Here is a 12,630-nt window from a genome sequence, read left to right on the forward strand (position 1 = left end):
AGTGGGTGGTCAAATGGCAAGAAAGGAGAGGATTTCAAGTTGCCCTGGCAATTATGCACCACAAAATGTTGTGGGAGTTAACAGAAAAGGAAAAAAAAAACCCATTAAAATCACTTTAACTATCTTTAAAACACATTTCATTACTTTTCAGCACATGTCAATTTGCCTGTGCTTTGTGGTTTAACCTCCAGAACATTACTCCAGTGGTATTAATGGTCATGAGTTCCCAGCATAATGTGAAATGGTGTCTTATCATGAACCAGCTGGTGAATGTTGATATTCGACATCCATTACCCACTTATACTTTAAAGATGTGGAGTCATTATTCAGCAGGCCTGCACACCATGCAAGGTCCTGTGCCTCGTGTGCCTCACTGCCAGGATTGAGGATGGTCAACAGAAAACACTCACCTGAGTCTAGCTTGGTGTAAAATCTGCCTTTTACAAATGCCTTTGGACCTACTCTAGCTTTTGGGTTGTTGTTTTTTGGCTTTTTTTATTCCCACTTGAGGAATATGAATGTTTTTTGAGTCATTTGCTGTCATTCAGGTGATGGTTGAAACAGAAATTTCTCAGAAAAGGCTCTGGTGCCTTTTTACGCATTTTTTTTTGTTTTCTTCAGAAGGTAACTGCAGTAGCACTCTGGTCATGCCACCTTAGGTTGGCTGTCTTGCTGGTAGTGCCCTAAATTGCATCTGAGAATGGCCCAAAACATCTGTACAAAGAGTTGTATTGCAGATGTGTAATCACAAACCTGCTTGAGATGCTTAATAATGCAGTCAGTGGTCCATGGGGCAAATCTTCCTCTATAGATGTAGTGACTACCATAAACTCATGTTCTTCTGCAGAAAATAATTTGGTCACTTGCCTGTCTGTGTCTGGCTGTTTAAGATTTTATGCATAAAGATACTATTCCTTGCTCATTTTTGAGAAACGGGGTCTTCAGGTAATCCAAATCCTACCTGAAAATGATGCTTTTTTGTGAATAATGGAGAAGAAGTTACTAGCAGCTCGCAGAAAGAGAGAAGTATGCAAACTACTTGGTACTTGGAATACAGAGACTATATTGAAACGTTTTGCTGACTGTGTTGTCTCAAATGAATGTGCATCTCAGTAAGTTAAGTGTTTATTCTGCACTGGAACAACTGCTGCTCAGTACATTAATGGCACTGAATGTTTTTCAGAGAGAGATGCATTCGACACTTTATTTGACCATGCCCCAGACAAGCTCAATGTAGTGAAAAAGGTTGGAAGGTTTTTATTTTTAAAATACCTAATGTGTTCTTGTGCATGCTCGTGTGCATCAGATGGTGTGGATGTGGTGAGTGTGCGTGGATATAATGTATAACTGGCATGCTTTGAATACATTAAATACAGTTAAGCTTTATGCCTAAATACACAAAGTCGTGATTATAATGTTACTTTTTATTTAATGTTTAGTAGCACGAACTTAGCTTTGGAACAGGGAACAACATATAGTTATCAAAGTTGCCATCAGAAAAGTTCTCACAAAGTGTATGTTGAGTAGAACCCAACTGGTACATTGACTGTACTGGTGCCAAGGAGATATCTAGTTTACAGCTTCCAGAGGTCTGACCCTAGAGTATTTTGGCTGCTGCCAGATTTGAGTGGAGTCCAATTACCCACTTCCCCATCGTCTGCTAAAAATTTGGGGGTTTTCTGTGTTTTAACTGTGTATTTTTTAATATATATAGATCACATTCACTTTATTTCTGAGCTTCATTATTGTAAAAAATAATTTTAAAACAAACTTTAGTGTCACATTTCGATTTCAAAACTTGGGGATTGTGTTGCAGTCTCTTCACTCATGCAGATTGTCTTCTGGGTGGAGTTCATACTGCTGGTGTTGAACTGCTGCGCTGCTGAACAGGCCTTCATTGCACTGTTTTCATATTTCAGACTCTCATCACCTTTGTGAACAAGCATCTGAATAAATTGAATTTGGAGGTGACTGAACTGGACACGCAGGTAGAATTTTATAGCCTTTCTTAAAGGAGAGAGGTAGTTGCACTATGTTATGCCCTGTGCCCTCAGCTTTATTCAGAAATTTCACTGAATTACTACTGAATGAGCTGTAAGATGTTATTTCAGCAGGAAATCCTTCATTTCTAAACATAAAATGTTTGAATGAAGAAGACCCCCACCAATAGAGCGCCTAAAACAGTTTTGCACTTCCATTAGCATAAAAATGAATTACCAAATGCTACCTTCTGGGTGCTGCCGAGTGATGTAAGGAGGAGCTGCTTGTTTTGGTCAGGGAGGAAAGGAATTCTGTGCACTTGGTCTGCTCCAGAGCCAGGCTGAGCAGTTGTTTCCTGCCTACCTTTGCACAAGCACGCAGCCCCACGGGATCACAATGCCTCCATTCAGGGGGAGCTCAGGGATTCTCGAGAGCAAAGCTGCTCAAGTGCACAGGCAGCTGTACAGCTGGGCTGCAGGCTTGATTGCACCACAGAAATAATGTGCTGCGTGCTCTTCTTTCTTGTTCTCAGCTGCTAAATTGGCTGAAAAGAAGCTAAAAGAAAAGCTTAATCCTGCTGTATTAATACCTCCCCATGTGAACAATTGCAGCAGTTATCATAAGAAAATTACGAGGTCAGGCAGGAAGGGACGGGATCTGCACTATCAAAAAACCCCAGGTGTCTTAAGGTCAGGCTTTATTTTATGTCTTGATTCATGTTATTAAGAAGCTCTGCTTTATTTAAACACCTACCAATCTGATTGAGCTTTTTTCAAAGGTAAAATTAAGATTTAGATGGAAATCGTGTGTAAAGGCTTCCAAAAGGGCATTCCCTATTTCTGCTTATTGCATTGTTTAGTTTGGGGGAAAACATTCAAATGTACCTGGAAACTCCTTAAGCATCTATCTGAAACAGCACTCCCTAAGATGAGAGATTGTATTTCCATCAGCCGAAAGAAAATTACCTGCCTCAGGAAGGTGATGGGTTGCTAATAGAACTGATGACACCGGGGTAGGAGTGAGAGGCCTGTGACAAAATCCCAGAAACATGGAATGGTTTGAGTTGGAAGGGACCTTAAAGATAATCCAGTTCCACCCCTCCGCCAGAGACACCTTCCACCAGGTTACTCAGAGCCCCAGCCAGCCTTGGTCAATACCAGGGGTGGGGCATTCACTTCTCTGGGCAATCCTGTTCCAGTACCAGTACCCCAACTTCCAATAAGAAAAGCAGTGAGATATTTTTCAGAAAATGTACTGAGGAATGGTTTTATTTTTTTTTTCACAGTTTGCAGATGGAGTGTACTTAGTCCTGTTAATGGGTCTCCTGGAAGGTTATTTTGTTCCCCTGCACAGCTTTTTCTTGACTCCTGATAGTTTTGAACAAAAGGTAACTAGATTTCATTTTTCTGTTAAAAACAAACATTTAAATATGTCTAGTTGTAGAAGGATAACACATACTTTTCCGCATAAGTTTGATGCTCATAGCTGAAATCAAGAAAGAACTGTACTGGTAACCATTTCCAAGTATTTAAAAAAATCAGTATTAATACTTAGCTGTAATAAAACAGAAAATTACATTAATGGTGGGGTGGTTAGCAAATATTAACAGATTTTGGCAGCCATTGTGTGGTGCTGTCATTGAACGAGACCTACTGTTCATTAATGTATATAGTATTACACACAAGCACCGATGACAGAACTGATTTTTTGTGTGTCCAAAATCCAAGAATTTAACATTGGAAAGGTTTAATGGGTTTTGGAAGCATAAAGGCATATATGTACAATGTGTCAATTTAAGACCAACATTACATCAGTGTCTGTAGCTATCCAGGCAATTCATCTGTCTGTTCAAGACAAGAGCACTTTAGGGGCCATCATGTTCCAATTTTTGGACTTGTAAGAGGTGGGCTGCACTTACTTGTAAGTAATTTTATGAAGGGTTATGTTAGTTCATGTTAAATTACCTTTATTTTTCTGCAACCACCATCACCCAGAAACAGTGGATTGTCTGGATTCCAAGGACCAGATATACAGAACCCTGACCATTTTTTTCCTTCTGAATATCTGGGTCTGCAACTTTAAATATGTCTTGTCTTGACCATTTACACTGTACAGAGTTCACAAGAGTGACTGCCTTTGTTGTATTGCCAGGTTGTCAATGTATCCTTTGCATTTGAGCTCATGCAGGATGGTGGATTGGAAAAACCAAAGCCAAGACCAGAAGGTACCTATTCTACATTTTCTTTTGTATTTCCTTAAAAATGCATGTTGGATCCAGATCTTACAAGGTTATGGTGTGGCTAAATGAAGGTTAAGTTAATCCAACAGCAAAAGGCAAGGTGCATTTTGTAGTGCTCAAGGAACTCTGTATTTTAAATGCACTTTTTCCAGTGTTGCAGTGCTTCCTTTCTTCATTGGCCAAACATGTATGATAATACTCCAATATTCCCTAAAGGAAAGAGAGCACAGTTGTGATTGGTGTCACTGACAGATGGGAATTGCTCCAATTGCTCCATTTTTCTCCATCTCACATTTTCACGCTAAACCTCGAGTACTCCAGTAATTTATAAGATTTTCACAAAACAGATGTTGTGGAAGAATTTCCAATATTCACATACATGCCTTTGAATGCAGTACCTAATAATGCATATGGAAATTAGATGTAGAGCTGGGGACTGACAGTAGAATGTGCTTCAGGGAGGAAAAAGGTTTTGCTGCTGACTTCAGGAGCATGAAGATTCCACTCCTCTTTGTTCATATACATACAGTGTTTAAATCCAGCTTTTCAGGCTGGAGACAGAGCCCTTGATTCACCAGGTTAATGGATATTTCTTGTAGCTCCTCCTGTGAGAAGTTACCACTTCTTACCACGCAGGAGCTGGGCATGCAGCTTGTCCTCCACTCTTCCCACCAGGAGTGGTATCTGGGCTCCTGCTGGTTACCTGCTGTAATAATCAACGTAGCTGTGTCTTTTCAAGACCAATTTCAGGCTTACATCCTGTAGTGCTCACAGTCTTTTCCTGCCACAGTACTGGATTGTTGTTCCCTGAGGAGCTGACATAAGCTAATGTCAGAGTGTTGCTTCTAGCAGTCAGAACTCCCTGGAGATTCAGGCACTCATTGCTGAATCAGGTTCTGCTCCATTCAGGATTTTCCCATCCCTCCCAACTTCCAGGTTATAAAAGCTACAGAGACAGGCACACACACAAAATAATGCATCTCAGGATCGAGCCTGTGCATTAAATCTGGACCTACCCAGCCTGTCTTTTTCACTTCTTTTGATTGTTTGAACTCTTATCCACAGTCATGCTTAACTAAACCACTGGTGAGTGTATCACAAGCCTTTATGTCTGAAATAGTCAAAGTGAGAAGGGGGAAACAGTGAAATCGAGGGATCCAAGTAAAACACAGAGTATCTGTGATCCCTTACTCCCCATGGAGGTTTAAAATTCTTATGGCATTTAATTTTTCAGGTATTTATTGCTCTAGGGGACAGCTAATTTTTCCAGTATAAATCAAGCCATAAGGATATTTCAGCATATATAAGACATTTCTTGTGCAATTATTGAAATGCTTAATATGAAACTTCCTGCCCAATGTGAATGGAAAAACACATCTGTTTTATGTGTTGTTACGTTGGGCACAATGCCCATACTTAAAATTTCCAGTGAGCAAAAGAGTATTGAAAAGGATCTTACCCTAAATGTGTACACTAAATACTCTTTGAATTCCTACACTGTTTCTTTGAGGTTCTTGAGGAAAAAATATGCTGAAAAGTGCTTTAGAATATGAAAAACATATTTAGTGGAAAAAAAAAAGAATGCAGTTATATAAATGAGTATGAAAACCAATGATTTTTATGGGGTCAACAGTTTATTTGGGTTATTTGCAATATAATTGAAAAGGTCTTAAAAAGCTTTCTGTGACCTTTTACTTTCAAAATGGCTGGAATCTGCTGAGTCTATAATGAATTCATTTGCAGTTTGAGCTTTTTCAGATTACTCCTTGCAATGTGTACATCAAAGCCAAACTCAAGTTTCTCTTTCAGAAATTTGCAAGCAGTAAAATGTTAGGTGTGTTGGTCAAACCCATGTAGCAATGGAAATAACCCATCTTTCTCTGGGAGTGTGCTTCTTGTACTTGGAGCCCTTCTGTGGAATTCTGTTGTGGTGGTGGTATCTTTTTTTGGGGGGGGGTGTCTTTGTAAAGACCTAACAAAGTTACTTCTTTAATAGTACAAGTTCTGTATTTGGGGGAAAAAAAAAAAGTAATTCTGCACCTTGCTGCTGGCCTGAAAGAGGAAATTTCTAATGTTACATGCAAACAGTATTGCAGACTGCAGTGGGATGTTTTGGGGGCCATGCACCCTTCCTGCAGTTTTTGGCATTTCCTCTTCATTTTATACCAAGCATTTTCCCCCTGATTAATAACGAGCCACAAACCTATGCTGGCTCTGGTTACATGACCGTGCAGAGGCACAGCATAAAATCTAGGCTTGGGTGTTTCCACCCTTTGTCCATGGATGTAAATTCAATATCTTTTGCTGGCATACTTAGGGACACCTAAGTATACACCAATGCATATGTTTGGTTGGGTTAATTATTCAAAGTCTGTGAGAAGCATCAGTGTAGATAAATATAATGGCTAAACTCTGATTATTACAGTACACCATTTACTGGGTTTACTTGGAGGTTTTGGCCAATTCCAAGAGCCACAGTTAGGAATTTGAGTTCTATGCATTCAGCAGAAAGAGATGGGACCATTATAATTCCACTCTGCTCTTTCTGAGGGCAGTTCTGAATCCCTGTTTGAGATTGACTAAAGCACTAGTGTAGACTGCTGCAGTAGTACTTGTCAGTTTGTTTTATAGATTTCTTGTGAAATAATATTGACTTTCTCAAGAACTGCTCTTTGAAACAGAAGGTATTCATTAGCTTTTTGTTGCATATAAATCCTTTACTTTAGATGTTGAGTTTCTGAGGACTGATTCAGCCATGAATGTCAGCTAACTCAAAGAATTTTCAGATATTTGTTCAAGGAGCACTTGTATACCTAGCTTCTTTAGATCCTCTAGAAAATTTCAACTTGCCTCTAGCTATCTTGCTGAAATTAGCCCTAGTAAAAGATGCTGCAGCCCAGAATGTGCCAAGTCCTACAATTCTTACATAAGAGGAAGGTTCCATTGGTTACTGCCTGATGACTTTTTTTCAAAATCATTACTTTCCAGCCACATCTGACTGAAGATGAGGTCATATAAGTATGTGTAATCCTGGGCACACTTTGACTCAGGAGCATCTGAGCTTGGTTACATTTCAACATCAGCAGCTGTAGCTATTTGTATTCCTAACCAGAAATGGTTAAAACACCAAGTTTTGAGTTGCCAGTTTGAAAAATTGTGTTTTATTGATATTTCTACTCTTTTTTGCTATCCTTGTGATCTAATGTTCACGAGTATTAATGTGAGCAAGGGAAAGGAGAATGAGAAGGGGCACTTTTTTTCTGGAAAACATTTGGAGCTAATGAAGTTACTAATTTGTTTTCCCTTGTCTTTTTTTTCTAGATATTGTAAACTGTGACTTGAAGTCTACACTGAGAGTATTGTACAATTTGTTTACCAAATACAGGAACGTGGAGTGAAGAATTGATTCGGGTCACAAAGGAGTGTTAGCACAGAAAACATCATGACTAGCATGTCTTTCATCGGTATTCCTCTGCATCTCTATCCTAAAAGGAGCTAAACCATTTACCTGAAGAATTTTTGATCATTAGTTGATTATTCTGGCACTACTATTGTCATAGCAGATTTAAAACTGATATAAAGATAAAAAAGGTTGGGGGAAGGTATCTGGGTATATTCTGGGAGAATTCGTGTCTCAGTTGACTTCACACTGTTTTTAAGAGGTGAAGCAACAATGAAAAGAAAATTTATTAAGTTTAATTCAAATCAACCTTTGGAGCCAATCATAGGAATAATCTGTACTGAATTTTTTTTTTTTTTTTTACATATATCTTTTTTTTAATCTGCAAAGGGGAACAATATTTACTATCCATGATAAGACAGGTCCATTCTCATTGTGAGGAATGTGCGTGGGGAGAAACAGTTAAATGCACTTGTTCACATGACAGCTAAAAAGAAGAAACTTAACCTGGTGAATATATAGTTCCAGTGCCATTATTAGGCTTTAATTTTATGGGTAGAAACTGAAGTGGCTACACATTCCTTTAGACTTACTATAATGCGATACTCTGCTTTAATTTGTGCCATGGAGCATTCTACAAAACCACACTTTGCAGCTTGTCACTTGTTTTTTGTTCAAGGCAGAGGTCTTTTTTGCAAAGAACACTTTTCAAGAAGACACACCAGTAGAATACAGCTTTTCTATAATATTTGTATTATTACATAATATTAGAAAGTAGAAGAATGGCTTGTTTTTATTTTGGCAGTTTAATCACAGGATTATCAGATTGCAAGTTTAGATTGATTGCTTAATAGAATGTAGAATTTCCCCTTTGGTTGATTTTATGATGAATGTATGTTGCTGCATAATGTTCAACACAAAAAAAATAAGATTAATTTTCTAGAAAGGTTCAAAATTTCTTCCATCTGCAAAGATTCCATTGCAGTGCAAAGTTCTTTGGTGATTTTACATGGCTACAAATTTTATTTTAATTTAATTACCACCAATCATAAGCTGTTATCTGTTTGGTTTTAGCTTTAACAAAGACACAGAAGGGAAATAGGAGTTGATTCTTCCCTTTAGACTGGTACCAAGCACCAGTTGTGCTTCCAGAGGAAGCTGGTAGAGACTGCCTGGATCACTTCCGAAACCAAGCGTTCCATTGCAACCACAAATTCTTGGGATCCTGCCTTACAGAGTCAGGAAAAAAATTCCTCAGGCTGAAATTCCTAGATAACTCTTGAGAAATCTTGGGACATCTCAGTGCAGGAAGGAGACTCATTAACAGCCATCCAGTTTTGGCAGAAGTGGCTCAGGTCAAAGGAAGAGCAGTGTGTCAGTTGTTGAGTCGTTCTTGAGGAGAAAGGCAGGGCTGGCAAGAGCAGTCAATAACAGCTCTGTGTTACCCATGATGTAAAGCATTACACAGTTCTCAATTTTCCAGGGCTTTTTTTTCTTCTCTCTTTTATGTAGACCTTTCCAGTACAACATTAGCACAGAGGGAACTCCAGCAATTATTTTCTGTCTTTGCTAAACACTAACTGATATTTAGTAGTAAGGTGATACTGACTTCTGCTGGGGGACTATGAATTTATTTTTCTGAGAAATAATATGAACTTTTTCAAGGGGAAGTCAGTACTCAATTCAAAGGACAACACCTGGATGTCCTCTGATCTCAGAAATTATCTGATTGTGATAAGCACTCTAAATATCTTTATTAAAATATTTTCATATCTGTGTGTTTTTAGGTGAGTTTCTGAAATTAGAGGTACAGAAAACAGCAGTTATTTGCCCTTTACAGGGAGAAATAGCTGGACATTTGGACCTCAATGAAAATGAATGTTTTCATTCTGTCTTTAATATCTGAGAAGCTAAACAATAGGAATTAAAATCAAACAGTTTTTGAGCAATCTGAGACACATCTTCTCACGTATGTATCAGCAGCAATTTCAGCTTATTTTAATGTTTAACATGCAAGTTTTTCTTTTGCACACCTAGTAGTAATTGTAGTAGCTAATAAAAAAAGAGTGATGTTTTTCCTGCAGACCATGCTCAGCTGCAACACTTACATTTCAACAGTGCCAAAAGACTTTCATTGCCTTTGTTTTCAGGAGTGCACTTTCTTCAAAGAGGACATTTGTATGTGTAAAGTGAACAGTGAAACTGTTTTCTTTGTCTGGACTTGCAAATAAGTGTTTCTTGTGCTACCTTGGTATAACACTATTGGAGATTTATCTGTCAGACTCTGTTTCCATCCTTATAAAACATAAAATGAGACAGAATGATTAAATCCTCGTGCTGAAATGCAATTACGCAGAACCGTACAAACGTTTAAAGAATAGCCAACCTTTCTACAATTATCTATCCTATGGTAAGAATTTATGTAAGTTAAAATCTGCTATATAAACAACAGTGTCCTATGTAAATACAGATCCATGTGATAGTTTTAACACACACAAATAGTATATGCTGCCATGTAGGAGTGGGTCACTACTTATATTTTTGACAGTGTAGATTTAAATAGCTATCAGATAAATATGAAATCTAATATAGAGATTATATCTAATATTTATTGCTTTGATTCAACATGTAAGAGAAATATAGAACACTACTGTAGACAGCTTGCTTTTCAGCAGTTGATGTAGGCCAGCCCTTTCCTTCAGGGAAGGGAAAAGTTACCTGGGCCAAATTCTGCCACATCTACATTTCTTTTATTCTTGATCCACAGCAGTGCACCTGACATACTGCTGAAAGCCGAATTCTTCTCACTGATTATATCAAGATAGGAGATTTTTAAATTTTAGTCAATCCTGGGTTTATTTATAATTACTTTAAATTACTTTAGGTGGACCCAAATCGATGGATTTAGCTGGTGTAAGACATGAGCAGCCCCCTGGAGAGACCAGTTCCTCTAGTGGTCCCAGAGACAGCCTGTGGTCTCAAGGCTGCTGTCTCAGCGCTTTGGATCCTAAAGGCAGGTAGGCTAAATCCAAGGCACTGCCCAAAGACCTCGTGGTGGCATTTGGACCCCACCCGCCAGACCTGCCTGTTGTGCTGTGTCACACAAAGGCCCACAGGCAGCTGAGCCCACTGAAAACTGACCAGGTCTTGGTCTGCCTTGGGTTGCAGACTGGCAGTAAACCTTGCTGCTGCTGCTGGGGCATTGTGAAACCACCAAAAGAACTGTTTGCTGTGACTTCTGATTGATCCATTGCACCCAGCAATGCAGTATCTAGGCTTCTTTTGTGGCTGGGGATGGGCATCCTTTCCCTGCTTATGGATCCTGGCATGCTCTTTCAACCATACAAAACTAATTGTTTGGGTTGGTTGTTTTTGGTTTTTTTTAAGAGGAGCTATGGGTTTTTCATAGTGTGTCAATAAGGTATTGTCAAAATAATTACCTAAAATCCTAGTATCTTGAGGTCAGCTCCTTTCAGATTTCTTTCTCAGCTAACTGGCTGTTATATACCATAAAGAACAAATCCTATAGAAAGGAACCTTTGCATAATTTTACCCAAGACACACTCTTAAAGCCCAGTATTGGATTGCTCTATTTTTCTGATGGAGTCCAGACGAACCAAGTTTCCTATTAAATGAGCTGACTGCAGAATATCCAGTTCTTTACATTTCCTATTCAGGAGTATCTCCGTGTTACAGAGGGTAGCAGCCCTTGCAGCTCCATAGCTCAGGAATTCAAGTGGACCAGGAGGAGCTGGATAAGTTCCTAATCTACTTCAGTGAATTGTGGACCAAGTGACAGGAAATCACCAGAGCCTTTGTTTTACAGAGGGTTGCAGTTCTGGGGCGTGGTTGCATTCAAGCAGACCATGATGATTGAGGTAAATGCTGCTTGGTTGACTTTTGTTCTTTTTATTCTGGAAGTATGGTTTTAAATTCATGTTTCAGATTAATTTAGCAGATACCTTACTTCAAGCCACAGTGTTGTAAAGCAGAATGGCTTTTTGAGGATTATTTCATTAGAGAAAGATATATATGATATTTAATATACTAGATGCCAGCTTTAGGTCTAGTTTTTATTATTCTTGTCTTCCTCTCGAAACAACATTCATGAATGGCCAAATATCCAAAGAGAAAACAGTGCCTTGAAGACCTCTTGCAAGATTTTTACACTGTTACCTAGTAGACTTTTGCCGTTTTATTGTAAGAATTAGTGTGGGCTGTACAGTTACAGACTAAAGAAATCCTTTGTAAAAAGTTACAATTAGTTTGCTGTAAGATATTTTATTTTGATTTGTCACATGAAAATTTGAGATAGCATTGCCAAAATTTTAAAATTAGGCATACCTCAGCATCTACAGATTTTCCAAAGAGGTTTGGAGTCATTCAACATATACAAGGGCTAATTTTATGTATTCTGAAAATATTTTGTGTGACTTTCAGCTTTCTTTCTGCAATAATGAGGTTTTCTTTTCTGTCCAACAGTTTAGTATCATGCACTCTGCAACAATGCTAGAGTCATTGAAACATTTGGTCCTCAATTTCAATATCAAATTAACTGAGAAAAAAAACCCTAAAATTTTCTAAACATGTATCTGAAAATAATTATTAGTTTTAAGTTAAGCTGCATTGCCTTCAACTGCAGTTAGTAGCTTTCACAGAATATATGTACTCTGTAAGTAAAAGACACACTTCTTGCTGATTTTTTTTTCCTGTGCTTTTTCTGAAACCTTTTGTTATGATCCACAATAAAATTTGCACCTGAAAATCAACACTGCATGTTGTTGTTGGGTGGAAGGATGAGTTGTCTCACAAAAAATTTAGGGAAGGCTGTGTGTTTTGTGTTCTCGAAACTTCCAGACCTCTCCATGCACCCAGCCCTTTTCCAGTAACCCCTTTGTGGGAGTGCAAGGTGTTTATTATTATGTTCTGTGGGGGCTGGTGACAGCTGAACAAGGGTTGGCAAAAGCAATCCTGTAAACATATGTTTGAAATTATTAACAGCAGCAGGTCA

The 12,630-nt window shown here is 38.4% G+C and overlaps 1 protein-coding gene across 1 annotated transcript in view; it reads left to right on the top strand.

The window, feature by feature from the left end:
• PARVA (parvin alpha) overlaps nt 1–12,388 on the top strand; it is a 63,548-nt gene extending 51,160 nt beyond the window's left edge. Inside the window, exons 9-13 of the mRNA XM_066320567.1 lie at nt 1,184–1,245; nt 1,920–1,988; nt 3,266–3,367; nt 4,132–4,204; nt 7,541–12,388. Of these exons, the coding sequence (XP_066176664.1) occupies nt 1,184–1,245; nt 1,920–1,988; nt 3,266–3,367; nt 4,132–4,204; nt 7,541–7,617 (383 nt within the window). The 3' untranslated portion in view covers nt 7,618–12,388. The remainder of the gene's footprint in view (nt 1–1,183; nt 1,246–1,919; nt 1,989–3,265; nt 3,368–4,131; nt 4,205–7,540) is intronic.
• The last annotated feature ends 242 nt before the right edge of the window (nt 12,389–12,630 follow it).

The sequence above is a fragment of the Sylvia atricapilla genome, chromosome 6, assembly GCF_009819655.1.
Source record: "Sylvia atricapilla isolate bSylAtr1 chromosome 6, bSylAtr1.pri, whole genome shotgun sequence".
Taxonomy (NCBI): Eukaryota; Metazoa; Chordata; class Aves; order Passeriformes; family Sylviidae; genus Sylvia; species Sylvia atricapilla.